At 37.0% G+C, this 21395-nt stretch overlaps 1 protein-coding gene across 3 annotated transcripts in view; it reads right to left on the bottom strand.

Annotated features, from left to right (window-relative positions):
• The window catches only part of PIK3C2G (phosphatidylinositol-4-phosphate 3-kinase, catalytic subunit type 2 gamma), a 415055-nt gene that overhangs the window by 58924 nt on the left and 334736 nt on the right, over positions 1 to 21395 (bottom strand). For all 3 annotated transcript variants that reach the window (XM_011975453.1, XM_011975454.1, XM_011975455.1), the window contains one exon: positions 6797 to 6872. In XM_011975453.1, the coding sequence (XP_011830843.1) occupies positions 6797 to 6872 (76 nt within the window). The remainder of the gene's footprint in view (positions 1 to 6796; positions 6873 to 21395) is intronic.

Here is a 21395-nt window from a genome sequence, read left to right as displayed (position 1 = left end):
GCTTCTTCTATTTTTGCATGTCTAGGACTCTAGCAAGGCTGGGGAAGTTTTGCTTGATTATTCCCCGAGATATGTTTTCCAAGCTTTTAGAAATGTCTTCTTTCTAAGGAACACTGATTATTCTTAGGTTTGGTCATTTAACATAATCCCAGACTTCTTGGAGGCTTTGTTCATATTTTCTTATTCTTTTTTTCTTTGTTTTTGTTAGATTAAGTTAATTCAAAGGCCTTGTCTTCAAGCTCTGAATTTCTTTCTTCTACTTGTTCAATTATATTGCTGAGAATTTCCAGAGCATTTTGCATTTCTAAAAGTGTGTCCAAATTTTCCTGAATGTTTTATTTTTTTAAGCTATCTATTTCCTTGAATATTTTTCCCTTCACTTCTTGAAACATATTTTGGATCTCCTTGCATTGGCCTTTGCCTTTCTCTGGACTTTCCCTGATTAGCTTAATAACTAACCTCTTGAATATTTTTTCAGGTAAATCAGGGATTTCTTCTTGGTTTGGATCCACTGCTGGTGAACTAGTGTGATTTTTGGTGGATGTTAATGAGCTTTGTTTTGTCATATTACCAGGGTTGGTTTTCTGGTTCCTTCTCATTTGGGTAGTCTCTGTCCGAGGGAAAGTCTAGGGCTAAAGGATGTTGTTCAGATTTTTTTGTCCCACGGGGTGTTCCTTGATGTAGCACTCTCCCCCTTTTCCTGTGGATGTAGCTTCCTGTGAGCCCAACTGTGGTGATTGTTGTCTCTCTTCTGGGTTCATCCACCCAGCGAGGCTTTGGGCTGGTATTGGGGGTTGTCTGCACAGAGTCCTTTGATTTGTACCATCTATGGGTCTCTCAGCCATGGATACCAGCATCTGTTTTGGTGAGGTGGCAGAGGGTGCAATAGAGTCTGTGGGGGTCCTCAGCTTTGGTGGTTTAATGCTCTTGTGCCGATGGCCTCCTGCCAGGAGGTGGCGCTTTCCAGAAAGCATCAGCTCTAGTAGCGTGGAGGGGGACCAGCAGTGGGCAGGGTCCTAAAACTCCCAAGATTATATGTCCTTTGTCGCCCACTACAAGGGTGGGCAGGCAGGGACCATCAGATGGGGGCGGGGCTAGGTGTGTCTGAGCTCAGACTCTCCTTGGACTGGTCTTGCTGCGACTGCTGTGGGGGGTGGGGGTGAGGTCCCAGATCACTGGAGTTGTGTGCCTAGGAGGATTATAGCTGCCTCTGCTAAGTCATGCAGGTTGCCAGGGAAGTAGGGGAAAGCCAGCAGTCACAGGCCTCACCCAGCTCCCAGGCAAACTGAAGGGCCAGTCTCACTCCCACCTGTCCGCTGCAACAGCCTCGAGTGAGGTGAGTCAGGCTTGAAAACTTGCCCAAAGTTTTCCACCTCCCTGTTGCAAAAGAAAAGGGCTTTAGTTCTTCCCCTGCCTGTGAAGTCTGCAAGCCGGATTCATACCCTCCCCTGAGTTCTGGCCAGGAGGCTTCTAGCCCCATTTAAATTGTTACAAAGTTCAGCTAGAGAATTCTTTCTCCCTGTGCAGTTTTACCCCCTCCTCTGGCCACCCCACTGATAGATCCCTGTGGTGCCAGGCAGGAATGGCTGCTTGGGGACCCAGCGAGCTCACAGGGCTTTCTGCTGCTTCCTCTACCCCTGTATTTCCCTCAGCCCGGCTCTCTAATGCCTAGTATAGTTGAAAGTCAGGTAATGTGATGCCTCTGACTTTGTTCATTTTGCTTTGCTATTTGGGCTTTTGTTGTTGTTGTTCCATATGAATTTTAGAATAGTTTTTTCAAATTCTGTAAAAAAAGACATTGGTAATTTGAATGAAAAAAAATTCCATGCCCACAGACTCGAAGTATCAATATCATTAAAATGGCCATACTGCCCAAAGTAATTTACAGATTCATCATTAACATATTATCGTTAACTATAGTCACCCTACATCCTACGTGGTATAGAACACTAGATCTTATTCCACCTATCTAGCTGTAATTTTGTATTCTTTAAAAAAAATCTCTCTCCATCTCTCCTTTACCCCCACCCTTCTCATCCTCTAGTATCCTCTGTTCTACTTTTTACTCCTTTGAGATCAATGTTTTTAAGCTTCCACATATGAGTGAAAATATATGGTGTTTAACTTTCTGTTCCTGGCTTATTTCACTTAACATAATGTCCTCCAGTTCCATTCAAGTTACCACAAATGACAGGATTTTATTTTTTTAAATTTTTATTTTATTGGTTGTTTTATTAAGAAAGTTCATTCAATTTTATCAAAATGCCTTTTCAGGGTCTATAGAGGTGACCATGTGATTTTTATCCTTAAATACATCAATATGATAATATGTATTATATATTATGCATAGTACTAATATTGAACTGTTCTTGCATTTCTGTCATGGTGAATTATATTCCTTTAGTGTGCTGATGGATTATTTTGGCTAATACTGTATTTAGAATTTTTCATTGATATTCATAAGTGAGATTGGTCTGTGATTTCTTATTTGCCACCCTTGTAATCCTAGAAGCTACTGGTATAAATACTTTTTGTGCATCATAAAAGTAATATGGAAAATTTTCTTTCTTTTTCTCTGCTCTGGAAGTGTTTAAGTAACAGTGAAATTGTCTGCTTTTAAAGAGTTTGGTAGAATTCCTCTGGAAATCATCTGAACTTGGTACTTTTTTAAAAATGTAAAAGTTTTGCTTGCATTTTGAAGCATTATATTGTATTTATCAAACTTAATCTTGTTAGAATCATCTTCTCTGGGCCAAGTAAATTTTGTTTTCCTAGAAAATTATCAATTTCAGACAGATTTACAACTGTATTTTCTGGAATTGAACAGGTAGTCTGTTACTATTGCTTAATTTCATCTTTCTATGGTTAATTATTGCATTTCCTTTTGTTTTAATATTTGTGTACTTGTATTACTCCCCATTTTTGATTAGGTTAGATAGTGACTTATTTATTTTATTGTTTACTTTTTACTTCTAATTTGTTCCACTGTTTTCTTTGTTCTAACTAATTGAAATCTACTTTTATCTTTATCCTTTTTTTGTTTGTTTCGTTTGGTTTGTAACTCTTATTCCAATTTTCCTCTGAGCATAGTTTTATCTTTCATGGTTTCTAAGATGTAGTATTTCCCTATCGCTAATCTTTAGAAATTTAGCAAATTTTTTTTTGTAATCTTTTTGATCCACCAGTTGTTCAAAATATTTTTTTTAAATTCCTAAACCTAACTGTCTTCTAGTTTTCTGAAAATTTCCATTACATTTTCACTTCGTTAAAGTGATACAATGATTAAAGAATTTCAACTACATTATTTTTACTTTTTGGACTTTATTGAGCTTTTCTGTAGTCAAATATATCATCTATTTTATAAACTTTCACAGGCATTTGAAGAGAAGATACATTTTTTCCAGGATAAAAAATTTGACTTATTAATTACTTTATTTTTCTTTAAATCTACTTAGTTTTTTCCATTTGGGCTTTCATAAATCAAGACGTGAATTAGAGTGTCCTACTACTAGTGTGTTTTTGTGTGTTTCTTCTTGTGTGTTCAATAATTTCTGCTTTATATATGTGGCTGTCATATCATTTGCTATGTAGTCATAACTGTGCCTATCTTTATTGAGAATTGTACTCATTATAAAATTCTATCTTTTATTTAATTCGATGCTTTTTAGCCTAAATTCCTCCTTTTCTTCATCAAGATTGTGACCTCTGATTGAATTTTCTCTGCTTTGCCTAATATATCCATGGCTGTATTTTAATTTTCAACCTTTTACCATCACTTTGTTTTAGGTGTGTTTTCACAGAGAGTTATAATTTGCATTTTTATTCCAGTTTGAAAAAGAACTTCCTTAATAGGTGAGTTAAGCCCATTTATACTTATTAATATAGTAGATTAGTTTTCTCTTAGGTTTGTCTTAATGCTTTATATTATTATTTTTATGATTTTTAAAGGAAGTCTTTTGCTAAGTAATTTGCTTTTATTTTCACGTATTTATGATACCTAAGAAAGTTGCTACTTTTGTTTTAGCAGTTGCCTTTATTTAATAGCGTTAGACTTTTTATTTCTTTTGACAATACTTGTTTCCTAAGTGAGTAAAGATAAAGGTGAAATTAGTGTACACAATCTTTCTCACTCTATTTCATCTATCACCCAATTATATTCGATATTGTGATTTTTCTTGGTTTTTTGGTGTTTCCCTAACACAGATATAGATTTTTTTATTGCTTGATTTCTTAGATTTTAGTTATATCCTTCACGCCCAGATGTTAGAGATGAGGTAATTAGAGAAAACCCTCTAACTCATCATTTTTTAATCTTTTCCTTCCCAGATTAGAGACATGCAAAAGTCTAAAATATTTTTCTAATTAAAAACATGAGGTCATACAACATAGCAAAATGGCTACTATTTCAAAGCTTTCAACTGAATGTTTCAGAAACAACTTAATACAACTATTTATTTTTAAATAGTTCTATTCTTACACTGCTTGGCCTTTCACATCATTAACATTTTAATTGAAAACCTGAGTACCATACTTCAACCCATGGATAATTGATCTGGGCTCTGCCAGAGCAAGTAGCTAGACCATTAACAGTGAGACCCTGCCATGTAGACAGCATGGCCTCAAGTTCTCTTTTAAATTAACATCTCAAATGGGAGGTAGTGATATGAGGTAATGATTGAAAGCTTCTGTTTGCAATCATTTGTAATTATTAATGGTGCTTAATCATGCTCATTAACTCATCCTCTTAACCCTGACAATTGCTGGGTTTGATCATGTTCTACTCCATTACCTATGTTATTATTTCCATACCTTGACAAATATCTATCTTCTGTGTGTCAAAGCTATGTAGTAGATGTGAGTAGATAATTTTATTTTATTTTTTGTGGAGGTATTATTTGGTATGTGGGCTATATTAATTTTGGGAGAATATATAGGATCATGTCACACTTAAATTAAAATCCAGCAACTTTTTTGGTTACTGCTTTGTTGAGTCTGGTATCCATAATATTTAGTGTAATAATTTGTAGATTTTTTTATTCCAAGTGATAACGTTAAGATAATTTTAGTGGTTGGGAGGCCTTGAATTTCTTGTGCCAGGACATTTACATATGAAGTAATCAGTTTGGGTGGAATAGCATCATTTTGATAAGGACAAGAGAGAAAAAACCAAAATCGAAAATTATTTTACAAATGCCACGCTCCCTTGATAGAGAATATCAAGGTGTCCACCATAATTGTTCTTTTTGTCATCAATAATTTATTCAGTAATTATTTATTGAACAACTATAGTAGCCCAGACACTGTACATGACCCCAGGGATACAATGGCGAACCATATGGACATGGATTATCCCCAGTGGATTTCTAGTTTACAAATAAACACACAAGCGAGAATTATCATGGCAATAAGTGTTTTGAAGAAGTAACATTCTAGGAGTGTATAGCAAAGACCATATTCTGCTGGAATGCCATGATGAGAGTTTTGATGTTTATCCAAAGGCCAAGACCAGCTACATAATTGGTGGGGCCCAGTGCAAAATAAAAATGTGGGGATGGTTTTTCAAAACGTATTAAGAATTTCAAGACAGTGGCAGCAGAGTATTAAACCAAGTGCAAGAACTTTTTCAGCACCCTGCCCTGTGTGACTGTGCAGGTCACAAGTGAATACAGCTGGCCTTGCCTAAGGGCAATCAGAAGCCAAAGAGAAGGTTTAAGTAGAGAAAAGATGATTGAATTGGCATTTGAACAAGATAAATTCCTTAAATTCCTCAATTGTTCTCCCAAGGCATATTTAGTTAGTGAGTAAAGGCAAAGAGTATTAGTATTTCCCAGATTTAGAGTTAAATATCGCTATTATTTTTCTAAGTCATGTGCCTAGATACATAGGTATCTGGAATCCGCCCTCTTAATTAACTGGCAGAGGTAGTAAAATGGTGAAATCTGAGTTTTTTGCTTAATGTTTTCCTAGGTAAACCAACATTTTAATATACTCGAATGATTTCACCATGTAATCATTTAACAACATACACTTATTTTCAACAGACAGGAATAGTGCTTAAAATAAGTATTGTGCTTCTTGCTTAGAACCAGCTAATGTTCTGTGACAAAAGAATTAAGAATTCAAAAACGTGAAAAAGAAAATAATTTGATTAGCACAAGAAGGAATAACTTCCAGCTAATCCTTGCTTGTTGTAATAGTTTGCATATTGTGCTAGGAAATATGAGTTCTGTTGTTTTAAGATAATACATTGTATTTAATATGTAGCCTGTAATCTAAATGTATTGAGAATCAAATCTTTTGTCACTCATCACCGCTGAAACAAATCTTGAATATTTTATAATGTAAGAAATCAAAAAAAAGTTCTCAACCATTTTAGTTTTTGCACTAATAATGCTAAATTTTTAATGTGTGCAAATGTATTTCAAAATACCTTTCAAAGAAATAATATTATAATCAAAATAAAAAAGATTTGACAGTAGTCTGCAGTTTAATTTCTTGAAACACAGAGAAACAATTTTCTTGAGAGACTTTAGTGACAGAATAGAGTCAACCTTTCATCAAAGCCCACACCTCTAGAATTCTACAATTTTTTAGGAGAATTCTACAATCTCATGTTTTATTTTTTCAAAATCTGGATTATTCAAGTTTATGCTATGGAAATGATTACAAAAGAGTATTAAAGGCTTACTCTTAAAAAGAGATTTTAATTGAAAAATTGAAAAAAAATAGTTGTGATATCTTTTTGTCCAATTATATTGAAAATCACTGCACACAATATAATGACAAAGTTACTCACCTAGGTACACAAGTGATGATTCTTCAACTGTTTGTTGCACAGCCTCAGAGAGGAAAAAGCTAAGTACACAATCACTCTGAAAAACAAAACGAAACATAATATTTCTTCATTTCTTATATTTGTTACTCCTATTCATTATTACACACAATTGCCATGTATATCATTTTAAAATAGATACCTGTTGTAGATTCCACAAACAGAAAGTATATTAGAAAGGTTTATTAGGTCAATGCTATCATTTTACCGTTAAGTTAAACTAAACTTTTGTGTGATTGGAGGTCAGATTACTTTCTGTTTCTTCAAGAGGTTCAAGTGTGCTCTGCCCTTGGACCTCATCATAAATGTCCACATTCTTGAATTTTACAAATATGCATGCATTTCACATCTCAATTTTTGAAAACAAGGTGTATCCTTGGATGGCCTTTCTGAGAAAAATTACTCTGAGTGGGACACAGATGCTCACTTAGTGAGTAACAATTAGTGAGTAACAATACTCAAGGTTCAATTCTAGGAATACTCGCTGAGTACTGACTACACTCAGAGCACTAAGGAATGTCAGGGGATATTTCAAGACAGAAAGATGCATAAGGTGTTCTCTCTCTTTAGAATACAATTAAGTGGAGAAAACAGATTATTACTTTAATAAAAATTCTAGTTATATATAATTTTACTATGTACAGAGAAGCATGTTTCTCTTTTAAATAGGGATAATCACAAACAAATTGGCATTTAACCTGATCTCCAAATGAACAGCTAACTGGGAAGTCTGGGAACAGCTTTTCCTTAGTAAAACTGGCACACATTTTGTTGTAAGCTACTATATGGCCAAAAGTAGCCCTCTCCATGGGATTTTATATTATTATCTAAAGGGCACCAAAGAATGATTGATTATTTCCTTGGACTACCTTTCATAGGTTGATACCCTAGTAGCTGTCAAAGCTGCCTTACAGCCTCCCTGTTCTCTTCTCTCACTGTCCAATGGCTGTTTCTACTCTTCCCCAGGAGACTTTAACTTCCAACTCTGACTCCTTCTCTGCTAACGACTATCTCTACTTCAAAGAAAATAAAAGGCAGATGGAAATTCCTACACTTCCTGCCATAAAATCTACAGACACACAGCTTTCCATCCTCTTACAATGGAAAAAAAAATATGTCTTTCCATCTGTTATAGTTAAATTATTTCCCCCTCTCAAATGCATATCTTAAAGTTCTCTTCCCCGGTACTCCAGGACATGATCTTATTTGGAAATAAGGTCATTGCTGATGTAATGAGTTAAGTTAGGATGGGGTAATACTGCAGTAGAGTGGGCCCCTAATCCAATTGACTGGTGTCTTTATAAAAAGAGGAAATTTGGGCACACTCATAGAAGGAAGACAAGGTGAAGAGACATAGGAAGAAGACGACCATCTACAAGCCAAGGAGAGAGACCTGGAATAGATTCTTTCCTCATAGCCATCCGAAGGAACCAACCCTGCAGACATCTTTATTTCAGACTTTTAGCTTCCAGAACTGTGAAACAATAATATGCTGTTGTTTAAGCCATCCAATTTTTAGTAGCTTGTTATGGCAGTCCTGGCAAACCATCTAATGCTGAGCCCTTTATCTGTGCCTTGGATTCTATTAGTTCCTCCTCAGGAACCTTGTAGAAGATTCCCATCTATATTTTAGCCACTTCACCCTTCTTCCCTTTTTCCTCATTAACATAAAATATGGTCAATTCTGTCCATTTTAAAAACTAACAGGTGAGTCAAACCACCCAAAGTATACTCACACATAAATCGAATTTTGTCATTAATGCCCCTTGCAAATTGTGTGTTATTTTTCTCTTTCCTGATGCAAATAAACCTATGGGAAGAATTGTCTGCACTACACTGGTTCTACTTCTTCAATTTCTACTCACTTTATTATCAACTACATTCAGGTTTCTGCCACTAAATGTCCTCTGAAAAATGCTCTAATTATCTTCTCTCACAACCCCTCTCTTAAAAAAAATACATATATATATTTCAAAACAAATGGGAATTTCCTTTGTCACGATATAGCTATTCCATTTTTAGTGAATTCTGTCTTGTCTTTGCTTTTATATTACATGTTCTCCCAAGTGACTGTCTTCCCTTAGTCTTGCCATCACTTCTGAGACTTTTTTGTGGACTCCTTTTCCTTTCACTTATGACTTAAGTTTAAGTGTTTCTAACTTCTAGGCTCATCTCTTTTATTACTCTAATGTATCCTTTCTGAGTGATACTATGATCTTTGGTGACATCTATAACGATGCATAAATCTAAACATTTATTCCAGATTTGTCTCCTAAACCTAAGCCCTCTATCTCAAAATATCTTTTTATTGGTTCAGTTGACTCTTCCAAGGACAAATCAAACCACAAAAGTATGCCACTAAATACTTTTTCCTTTCCTTCACCTCAATTTGCTTCTTCTCTCATGTCCGTGTTCAAAATAGAGTGTACCTACTTGGATTCTCTGTTCTCCTCACCCCATACCTGAAATTAATTGCTAAACTCTGTGGATTTTACCTGCTAAATATCTCACCTATCCATCTTCTCCTTCCAGGTATACTAATATCATCTAGTTCCAACATCATCAATTCTCATCTATGTTATAGCCTTGATGCTTGTCTTGGGTCCTTAATACTGATCTTGCTACCCTTTAATCCAATCCATTCTCTACACAATTGCTCAACAGATCTTTCAAAATGAAAATCTAATCATTAACTGCTTAAAACTTGTAGTGATTCTGCATTACTCGTAAGAAACAGACCAACTGCTGAACAAAGCTTGTAAGACTGGTCTTGAGTGGGATCTTGCCTGTTTCCCTATGTTCTTCTCTCACCCTTTCTCATCTGGTGCTTCAAGCTTACCTTTGCTGAATTATGTTTACTTTCTCAAAAGTGTCATGGTCTCTCACCTCTTTGTCTTCCTACATTCTCCTTTCTCTTTCTTTTCTGCCCCTATGCACCCATTTGCCCAGGGTTTGTCATGTTCTCTTTTCTCTACTCTTGTTAATCTTAGTAAAATACAAGTGCAGACTGTGACTTATTCACTTATGCCTCTCTTCAATAAAACAGTGTTTATTTCAATAAATACTAGTTAACAGAAACAAACTGATGTCTGTCTTCAAATGTAGAATACATCCGTTTCAAATGCAGATATTCTTATCTGCATAGTAGTTTATGCATCATTGTAAATTAGTCACCAATTTTCTTCTATGTATCATTGTAAATTAGTCAGTTGCCAATTTTCATCTGTGAATTGATCTCTTGTGAACTTGTTTAATAGAAGTCTACTTTTAAGAAATGGACTCATATTCAAGGAGATGACCAAGTCAAGATTTTTTATTTTGAAAGCGTAAAATCAAACCTCAGACTGCAGAATCTGTTTAAGGAAATTTGACCCTCTTTGGCCTTTTGACAACTAGTCAATTACTCTTCTTTGGTGACATTTTGCCCTCATCATCCAATGGTTATTAAACTTCAATAGTAGGCAAGAAATCTTTCCAATTAGTGTCTGAAATGTCACTACTAGCTAATTATTCCCTTGTGTTTGCACTGTCATATCCTTCAAGTCCTCATTTATAATTCTGGGTGTAGTTGACTAAATACTAACTTCTTATTGTAACAAGGTTATTTTCTCTCCTGGGAATAAACAAACAAGACCCAGAGTCAAGAGAGGGATAAATCAATAAAAGAGATAAAGAAGATACAAAAATTAATATTACCAGATCTCAAAATGATCAACTTTTAAATTTTCTCAGACTTGACTTTGCTTATATGTATGCATCCAACAGCTTTTTAGCATATTGCTAAATAGATAGTCTGAAGACTACCAATAGATAGTCTGAAGATCTATAGAAATATCAGTGCTATGGTTGCTCTCATTAATAACCCATGCCAGTGTTCTCCACGGTATAGACCTCCAAACACTGTTGCCACATTTGGTAGTGTAGGTTGGACACTGCACAACTCTAAGGGGCCATTTTCACATAGTCTATGATGTATGCAGGAGGGTTCCCCATATGTAGGGTTACCAACTACAGTAATAAAAACAGAGGGTGCCCATACAATATTTTGGACATACTTTTACTGAAAACTTTATGGTTTATGGAAAATTCAGATTTAACTGGGTAACCCGTATTATATCTATCAACTCTAGAATATGAGGTGTTTGGAAAGTATGTGGCCATACTTTTGGTTGTGTCAAGGACTGGAGGATACAGCTAGAAATTAATGGGCAAGGTCACTTATCCTAAGTGTCCTGAAATACCTAGAGGAATCTCACATTATGAAGAATGTTTCTTTTCTGCTTAATTCCTCAAGTGGTTGTAGTTTCCCAGGTTAAAAAAAAAAAAAAACCTCTGAACTGAACTACTGTATTCTATAAATGAGAAAGTTGGATACCAGAGAGAATCAGTACAAACAAAACTGGGACCGTGTAGTTACTAAGTCCAGGCTCACTTACGTGACCACTGAAAATGGACTATAGAAGTGAAGAGTGTTGATGGGGGACAGGCAGGAGAGAGCAAGAGAGAACTTTGTAGGGAACCTAGAGCACATTCCTCTTCTAGCTTAAGGCTAGATTGACCTATTTATCAATGTAAAGAAGAAAAGCATTACAATCATGTTTGTTTTAAGAAAGATGAAAATGGAGCATTGTGGAAAAAAGAAAAGACAGCAATAAGCCTTGGAGAATGCCATGGGCAAAATTCCTTATGTGCTAAACACATTGTATTCTCTGAGCGTTCCATTCCTCTTCCCCTTTAAGTCCCTGAAATGGTACCTGTGGTCCCTCTCATTTTCTTAATAATCCTGTCCCAGAAGAAGGTGGGGTAGGCATCCTGTTTGCATTTCTTTGCTCTTCTAACCTCTATTTTTTTCTTCCTTCATAAAAATGCCCAGATTTGGCCGGGCGTGGCGGCTCACGCCTGTAATCCCAGCACTTTGGGAGGCCGAGGCGGGTGGATCACGAGGTCAGGAGATCGAGACCATCCTGACTAACACGGTGAAATCCCGTCTCTACCAAAAATACAAAAAATTAGCCAGGCATGGTGGCGAGCGCCTGTAGTCCCAGCTACTCGGGAGGCTGAGGCAGGAGAATGGTGTGAACCCGGGAGGCGGAGCTTGCAGTGAGCCGAGATCAGGCCACTGCACTCCAGCCTGGGCGACAGAGTGAGACTCCGTCTCAAAAAAAAAAAAAAAAAAAAACCCGGAACAAACAAACAAACCCAGATTTGAATAGCGTGTCTGCTGACTATACTGCCCTCTACCTCCTGTTACTGCACTTGCCTACTTATCATAGGTCACTGGAATTCATAAAGATGCTATAATTTATTTTAATAAAGAAAAATTTTGACCTACATTTCTCTGCACACTCTTTCATCTTTAGAGCAAAGCTTCTGCAAGGATGGTTTTCTGCTTTCTATCTCAATTCCTCTCTTTACATTCTCCCTTAAGCAATTCCAATCAAGGTTTTGTTCCTAAGATTCCCATCGAACTGTTTTTCTTTTTCTTTTTTTTTAATTTTAAAATCGTATCTAATTTATTAATAGATCCATAAATAGATCTCCTGATTACAACTTTAATCTTCTTTCTTTTTATAAAAAAACTTTTAAGTTCACGGGTACATCTGCAGGTTTGTTATATGGGTTCCCTGTAGTTCTTTTTTCTGATCCTCTCTTTCCTCCTAACCTCCACCCTCAAGTAGACTCCAGTGTCTGTTGTTCCTGTCTTTGTGTTCATGTGTTCTCATAATTTAGCTCCCACTTATAAATGAGAACATGTGGTATTTGGTTTTCTGTTCCTGCATTAGTTTGCTAAGAATAGTGGTCTCCAGCTCCATCCATGTTCCTGCAAAGGATATGATCTTGCTCTTTTTTATGGCTGCATAGTATTACATGGTGTGTATGTACCACATTTTCTTTATCCAATCTGCCATTGAGGGTATTTGGGTTGATTCCATTTCTTTGCTATTGTAAATAGTGTTGCAATAAGCCTACACGTGTATGTGTCTTTATGGTAGAATGATTTATATTTCTTTGGGTATATATCCAGTAATGGGATTGCTAGGTCAAGTGGTAGTTCTGTTTCTAGCTCCTAGAGGAATCACCATACTGCTTTCCACAATGCTTGGACTAATTTACACTCCCACCAACAGAGTATAAGCATTTCTTTTTCTCCATAACCTCTCTAGCACCTGTTATTTTTTGACTTTTTAATAATAGCTATTCTGACTGGTGTAAGATGGTATCTCATTGGTTTTGATTTGCATTTATGTAATGATCAGTGATATGAGTAATTTTTCCTATGCTTCTTGGCTACATGTATGTCTTCTTTTGAAAAGTGTCTGTTAATGTCCTTTGCCCACATTTTAATGGGGTTGTTTTATTTTGTTGTAAATTTAAGTTTCTTATAGATGTGGATATTAGACCTTTGTCAGATGCATAGTTTGCAAGTATTTTCGCTCATTCAGTAGGTTTTCTGTTTACTCCATTAATTATTTCTTTTGCTGTGCAGAAGCTCTTAAGTTTAATTAGATCCCATTTTTCAATTTTTCCTTTTGGTGTGATTGATTTTGGTGCCTTCATCATGAAATCTTTGCCTGTTCCTGTGTTCAGAACGGTATTGTCTACGTTGTCTTCTAGGGTTTTTATAGTGTTGGGTTTTATATGTAAGTCTTTATTCTATCTTGAGTAGGTTTTGTATGTGGCATAAAGAAGGTGTCCAGTTTCGATCTTCTGCATATGGTGAGCCAGTTATCTCAGCAGCATATATTGAATAGGGAGTGCTTTCCCCATTGCTTTTGTCAGGTTTGTCAAAAAACGGTTGGCTATAGGTGTGCAGCCTTATTTCTGGGCTCGTTATTCTGTTCTACTGATATATATGTCTGTCTGTTTTTTTTTTTTAAATCAGTACCATGCTGTTTTAATTACTGTCTCCCTGTAGTATAGTTTTGAAGTTAGGTAATGTGATGCCTCCAGTTTTGATTTTTGCTTAGGATTGGGTTGGCTATTCAGGCGTTTTTGTTTTGTTTTGTTGTTGTTGGTGGTTTTTGGTTTCATATGAATTTTAAAATAATTTTTTTCCAGTTCTGTGAAGAATGTCATTGGTAGCTTGATAGGAGTAGCATTGACTCTGCAAATTATTTTGGGCAGTATGGCCATTTTAATGATATTAATCTTTTTTTTTTTTTTTTTTTTTTTTTTTTTTTTTTTTGAGATGGAGTCTTGCTCTGTTGCTCAGGCTGGAGTGCAGTGACCGGATCTCAGCTCACTGCAAGCTCCGATATATCCATGAGCATGGAATGTTTTTCTCATTTGTTTGTATCATCTTTGATTTCTTTGGGCAATGTTTTGTAATTCTCATTTTAGAGATCATTCACCTCTCTGGTTAGTTGTATTCCTAGGTATTTTATTCTTTTTATGGCAATTATGAAAGGGATTTCATTCTTAGGGGATTTCATTCTTGATTTGGCTGTTGGCTTTACTTTGTTGGTGTATAGCAATGCTACTCCTTTCTGTATGTTGATTTGTTTCCCAAAACTTTGCTGAAGTTGTCTATCAGCTTAAGGAGCTTTTGGGCTGAGACAATGGGGTTTTTGACATATAGTATAATGTCATTTGCAAACAGAGATAGCTTGACTTCCTATCTTCCTTTTTGGATGACTTTTATTTATTTCTCTTGCCCGACAGCTCTGGCCAGGACTTCCAATACTATGTTGAATAGGAGTGATGAGGGAGGACCTCCTTATCTTGTGCTGATTTTCAAGGGGAATGCTTCCAGCTTTTGCCCATTCAGTATGATGTTGGCTGTGGGTTTGTTATAGATGGCGTCTATTATTTTGAGATAGGTTCCTTCAGTATCTAGTTTATTGAGAGTTTTTAAAATAAAGTGATGTTGAATTTTGTCAAACGCCTTTTCTGCATGTATTGGGATAGTCATGTGGCTTTTGTGTTTAGTTCTGTTTATGTGATGAATTACATTTATTGACTTGCATATGTTGACCCAACCTTTCATCCCAGGGATGAAGCCTACTCCATTGTGGTGAATTAACTTTTTTATGTCCTTCTGATTTGATTTGCAAATATTTAGTTGAGAATCTTTGCATCAATGTTATATTGGCCTGAAGTTTTCTTTATTTGTTGTGTCTCTGCCAGGCTTTGGTATCAGGATGATGCTGGCCTCATGGAATGAATTGGGGAAAAGTCCCTCCTCAAAAACAGTTTCAGTAGTAATTGTACAGCTCTTCTTTATACATCTGATAAATTCATCTATGAATCTGTCTGATCCTGGGCTTTTTTGGTTACTAGGCTATTTATTACTGATTCAATTTCAGAGCTCATCATTGGCCTGTTTAGGGAATTAATTTCTTCCTGGTTCAGTGTTGGGATGGTTGTATGTGTGTGCAGGAATTTATCCATCCTTTTCAGGTTTTCTAATTTGTGTGCATAGAGGTGCTTATAAGTAAGTCTCTGATGGTTGGGTTGTATTTTTGTGAGGTCAATGGTAATGTCCCTTTTGTCATTTCTAATTGTGTTTATTTGGATCTTTTCTCTTTTCTTCTTTGTTAGTCTAGCTAATAGCCTATGTATCTTACTAATTTTTTCAAAAAATTAACTCCTAGATTAATTGATTGTTTGAATTTTTTTTTGTGTCTTGATCTCCTTCAGTTAAGCTCTGATTTTGGTTATTTCTTATTATTTGATTATTTCTTATCTGGTTACTCTTACACTAGCTTTGGGGTTGGTTTGCTCTTGAATCCCTAGTTCTTTTAGTTGTGATAGTAGGTTGTTACTTTGAGATCTAACTTTTTGATGTGGGTGTTTAGTGCAATAAATTTCCCTCTTAACACTGCTTTAGCTGTGTCCCAGAAATTCTAGTATGCTGTATCTTTGTTCTTATTAGTTTCAAAGAACTTCTTGATTTCTGCCTTAATTTCATTGTATACTCCAAAGCCATTCAGGAGTAAGTTATTTAACTTCCATGTAATTGCATAGTTTTAAGCAATATTTTTAGTCTTGATTTCTATTTTTATTTTGCTGTGGTCTGAGAATGTGTTTGGTATAATTCTAGTTATTTTGATTTTGCTGAGCCTTGCTTTCTGTCCGACTGTGTGATTGATTTTAGAGTATGTGCCATGTGGCAATTAGAAAAATGTATGTTCTGTCGTTTTTGGGTGGAGAATTCCATAGAGGTCTGTTAGATCCATTTGGTCCAATGTTGAATTCAGGTCCTCAACATCTTTGTTAATTTTCTGCCTCAATGATCTGTCTAGTACTGTCAGTGGAAGTCTCACACTATTATTGTGTGGGAGTCTAAGTCTCTGTGTAGGTCTCTAAGAACTTGCTTTATGAATCTGGGTGTTCCTGTGTTGGCTGCATATATATTTTGGATAGTTAGGTCTCCTTGTTGAATTGAATGCTTTACCATTATGTAATGCCTTTTTTTTTTTTTTTTTTTTTTTTTTTTTTTTTTAATCTTTGTTGGTTTAAAGCCTATTTTGCTGGAAATTAGGATTACAACTCTTGCTTTTTTTCTGATTTCCATTTGCTTGGTAGATTTTCTTCCATCCCTTTATTTTGAGTCTATTGGTGTCACTGTGTGTGAGATGGGACTCTTAAAGATAGCATACCATTGGGTTTTGCTTTTCTATCCAGTAGATCACTCTGTGCTTTTTATATGTAAATGGCACTGTGTGTAATGTAAATGGGTATTTAGTCCATTTACATTCAGGTTTAGTTTTGTTATATGTAGATTTGATCCTGTCATTGTGTTGTTAGCTGGTTATCTTGCCAGCTTGTTTGTGTGTTTGCTTTAGAGTGTCACTGGTCTGTGTACTTAAGTGTGTTTCTGTATCATCTGATAATAATGCTTCCTTTCTATATTTAGTGCTCCTTTCAAGATCTCTTGTAAGGCAGGTCTGGTGGTAACGGACTCCATCAGCATTTGTTTATTTGAAAAGGATCTTATTTCTCCTTCACTGAGAAAGCTTAATTTGGTTAGATATAAAATTCTTGGCTGAAGATTTTTTTTTTCTTTAAGAATGTTAAATACAGGCCCCCAGCCTCTTCTGGCTTATAGATTTTCTGCTGAGAGGTCCACTGTTAGCCGGATGGTGTTCTCTTTGTAGGTGACCTTCCCTTTCTCTCTAGCTCCCTTTAATATTTTTTCTTTCATTTCAATCTTGGAAAATCTGATGATTATGTGTCTTGGGATGATCATCTTCTGTTGAATCTTGCAGGGGTCCTCTATATTTACTGAATTTTACTGTTTTCCTCTCTAGCAATGTTAGGGAAGTTTTCAATTGATGATATTCAGAAATATATTTCCAAGTTGTTTGCTTTCTCCCCATTCCTTTCAGGGATGCCAATAATTCATAGATTTGACTTCTTTACATGATTCCATATGTCTCAGAGGTTTTGTTCATTTCTTTTCATTCTTTTTCTCTTTATTTTTGTCCGACCCTCTTATTTCAGAGAGCCAGTCTTGAAGTTCCAAAATTCTTTCCCCAGCTTGGCCTAATCTGCTGTTAATATTTGTAATTGCATTGTAAAATACTTTAGCATGTTTTTCTGCTTTATCAGATCTATTAGGGTTTTAAAAATACGTCTATTTTATCTATCAGCTCCTGTATTATTTTATTGTGATTCTTATGGATTAGGTTTTGCTGTTCTCCTGAGCATCAATGATCTTTTTTCCTATCCATATCCTTAATTCTATTTCTGTCATTCCAGCCAACTTAGCCTAGTTAAGAACCCTTGTTGGAGAACTAGTGCAATAATTTGGAGGACATAATTCACCATTTGAGTTGCTGGAGTTCCTGTATTGGTTTTTTTCTTATCTTTGCATGTGGGTGTTCCTGTAACCCGCGGGCTGCCTCTGATTAAAGTGGTCAGCCAGGGGAAGGGTAGTTGTGCTGGAGTCCCAGGTTGGGAAGCCCTGCTTAGTAAGAAGTGATGACTAGGACCTGTGTGGCAAACAGTATGTCCACTTTTCTGTGCAGTGGGTGCTCTGTGCTTGGGCTCTGGACCAGCCCTTGATCCCCATAGAGTCTTCAGAGCCTGGAGACAGCAGGACAAGGGCTGCAAAACAGCAAAGGTGGCAATCCACCCTTCCCACTGGGAGCTCTGTCCCAGGGAGTGGCAGAGCTGTTACTGTCTCGATATTCCTAACGAGGAATGGCTGGAGACTCAGGCCAGGAGGTCCCACCCACTGAGGAGATACAGGGCTGGAGACCCATGTAACAAACAGTCTGGCCACTTTTCTGTAGGGCTGCAGTAGGCTGGGGGTCTGCTCTAGTCCCCAGTCACCTTGGATTTTTCGGCACCTACAGTGCAGGTACCAACAGCAAAGGCTTTGAAACAGCAAATATAGTGGCTTACCCCTCTCTCTGGGAGCTCTGTCTGTATCCAAGGGACATACGGACTTGTTGCTGGCCTGAACACACTGACAGGGGTGGTTGTAGACCTCAGTCAGGAGATTCTGCCCAGTGAAGAGAAATAGGATTCAGAATCCACGTGAAAAAGCAATCTGGCTGCTTCTCCACAGAGCTGCTGTGCTGTGCCACGGGCCTGGTCCAGCCTATAGTCACCCCGGACTCTCTAGCGCCTGAAAACAACAACGGCTAAAGCTATGAAAGAGCAAAGATGGCCGCCCGTCCCTCTCTGTGGGAGCTTCGTGCCAGAGAGGCTTGGAACCACGGCCAGTTAGAAAACACTGATGAGACTGGCTGGTCATACCAGCTGGGAGGTCCTGCCCAGTGAGGAGAAGAGGGGTCCGGGTCCCACATGAAAAAGAAAAGCAGTCTGACTGCTTTTTCTTAGAGTGGCTGCACTGAAGGCAGTAACTGCTAAGGCTGCAAAACAGCAAAGATGGCAGCCCACCCCTCGCTGTGGGAGCTCGGTTTCGGGGAGGTGTAATGCTGCTACCTGTGCCTGACTGAAATTCTCCGCCAGTGGGTCTCATCCTGCCAGGTTCTGTGGAAGCGGAGCCTGCACACCATTGCTGCTCAGCCCCCTGGATTCAGCCGCTTTCTTAGGGGTATGTATGGGAGTCTAACCTCTCACTTTGCCAGAGTTGCGGCCGCTTTTGCTGGGAAGCCCGGTATCTAAAGCTCCTGGTGCTTCGCGTGTGTCTTAGTGGCTGCTCCGCGGAGATTCTGCGCAGCTCAGTCTGTCAGACTGAAGGGCCTGGTGGAGTGGGTTCACGAGGGGATCTCCTGACCCAAGGGTTGCAAAATCCATGGGAGAACTGTGGTTCCTGGGGTTTGCTCACTCATTTACCATTTCCCTGAGCTGGGGAAGCTCCCCTGTTTTTGTGTCACTTCTCAGTAGGCAGTTGTTGCTTTTCTCCATTCTCTGTGGGTTGACTTGTTTTCTTGATGAATCCCAATGTGTGAACCCGGATGCTTCAGTCCTAGGTGCTGAATTTCCTTGCCCTTCTATTTCTCTCCATGAGAGCTGTGCACACTAGCTGCTTCTAGCTGGCCATCCTGGCCATCCTGCTTTCAAACTGTTTTTCTTCATTTCACGAATCATATCCATTTTTGCTTAATCCAGTGGTCAATTCTCAACTTTTGACCATCAGTAGCATTTGACACAGCTTATTATCCCTTCTTCTTTGAAATTCGCTTTTCTCTGAAATTCCAGGCACCACAGTCTTCTGGTGTTCAACTGGTTGCACCTGCTTAGCCTCCTTTGTTGATTCTCTTGTATCTCTTCAAGCTTTAAAATTGGTGTTCTGCAGAGTCTAGTCCTCAGACTGCTTCTTTTTCATATTTACACTCTCACCCTAAGTAATCTCATCCTGTCTTATGCCTTTGATAATCAATTATTTGCTGACAACAGCATTATGAATATTTCCAGCCTAACCTCCCAGCTAAACTCGAGATATATGAATCCACCTTCCCACTTGACATCTCTGGAAGCCTTATGGGCAACTCAAATGCAGTGAGTTTAGATTCAGTCTCCTACTTGCCCCACTCTCCATTCCCAAGATTTTGCCATCACAGTAAATGTTCAGCCAATGCAAGCTTGTCACGCCATAAAGGCACATTAGTGGTTGGCAAACATCCTGACTAGGTCAGTGCTTGTGCGCTAAGAGTTGTTAGATATTTGGAACACTTCTCCTATGTAGCGTGTTGCATATTTGGTGAATAAATAAATAAACATTTGGGATTTTTCTTAGGGGATCTAAAGTTACTGTCCTTTGATATCAATGACTCAGGTAAATGCGATAAGCTAAATGAAATGCTCTGTGAGGTTTTGTGTGTGTGTACATATATATGTGTGTGTATTTTTTTCACAGAGTAGATATGTTTATCTAATATAGGATTTTCAATGTCTAATAATGTGCTTTTAAATTTAACAATGCAATCAATAAAGAACAAATTTGAAACCCAATTGAATAATTTTAAATTAAATCTGCATCAGTTTATAGTTTAAGTTCAGAGTTCTTACTAATATTCTGTTTGCCAATTATGTTAAGTCATTTACAATTTAATATGATTGATTTTTTGAGAGAGTTGGTCAATTCAAAGTTACCTAAAACCTAAGTGCTTTTCCTATGTCATCTGAACCTATTCTCGTTATCAAAGACTGCAGAGTTAAAGTACTTGCAAAGGCCAGAAGTAATGTAATATAACAGTGAGATCAATTTTTTCTTTCTTTAAAAATAGCACATTAAGCATTCCCATTTATTAACTGTTCAGCCAACATCTAGAATTGGCTGCAAGATTTAGTTTTAGTGAGTTAACACAATAAGCTAAATCTCTCTCTCTCAAACACGATGAAGTGCTGTAAAAATGCGAATTTAAAAATGAATTCCCGTAAGAGTTTTAAATCAAAGTTGAATAGTAATTTTATTTTATTGCTTTTTTTTTAAATAAAGCAGCATGTCAGAATGTCCAGTCTTTAATGTAGTTCAACCCACTATATTCATATTAGAGTCACATGGAAGAATGACACTATGAAGAATAGTGAACTTCTAAAGAATCCTTTACATTTCCAGTTTAAAATGTCATCAGCATTTTAGTAGACTGTGTAAAGTAATCTTGGCTTTACTGATGGTACACATATGACATTTATCCTGCATGCAACATAATCTCAGCTAGCTCCAAATAAGAAAAGAGCAATGTAGTGACAAATGTAGTAATTAACATCTGGGTTTAGCAAGCAGGGAACAAGAAACATATGCTCACTATTAAGATAGGATTTATCCATTTGGATTTATTTTGACATTTGATTTCTGCTTTTAAAAAAAACACTGCTTAAAACTTAAGTAATATCAATTTCTTATTTTAGGGAACTTCTGGTAATGAACAACAATACTGAGAAGAGCTGAAGTTCACAGTGAATATGGCTTTAAAAATTTAAAAAAACAACAGCTGTTTGAACGTCTCAGCTAACCTCAAATATGGGCGCACATTTGTTTTGGTACTGCTATCACTTGCTATTACTTTTATTACATATTTCTATTACTCTTTTTTTTTTTTTTTTTTTTTTTAGACGGAGTCTCGCTCTGTCGCCCAGGCTGGAGTGCAGTGGCCGGATCTCAGCTCACTTCGAGCCCTCGACCTAGGGTATCTAGGGAGAG

Source organism: Mandrillus leucophaeus, unplaced genomic scaffold (genome assembly GCF_000951045.1).
Source record: "Mandrillus leucophaeus isolate KB7577 unplaced genomic scaffold, Mleu.le_1.0 Scaffold156, whole genome shotgun sequence".
In the NCBI taxonomy this organism is placed as follows: domain Eukaryota; kingdom Metazoa; phylum Chordata; class Mammalia; order Primates; family Cercopithecidae; genus Mandrillus; species Mandrillus leucophaeus.
The sequence above is the reverse complement of the archived record's forward strand: the minus strand, read 5'-3'. Positions and strand labels throughout refer to the sequence as shown.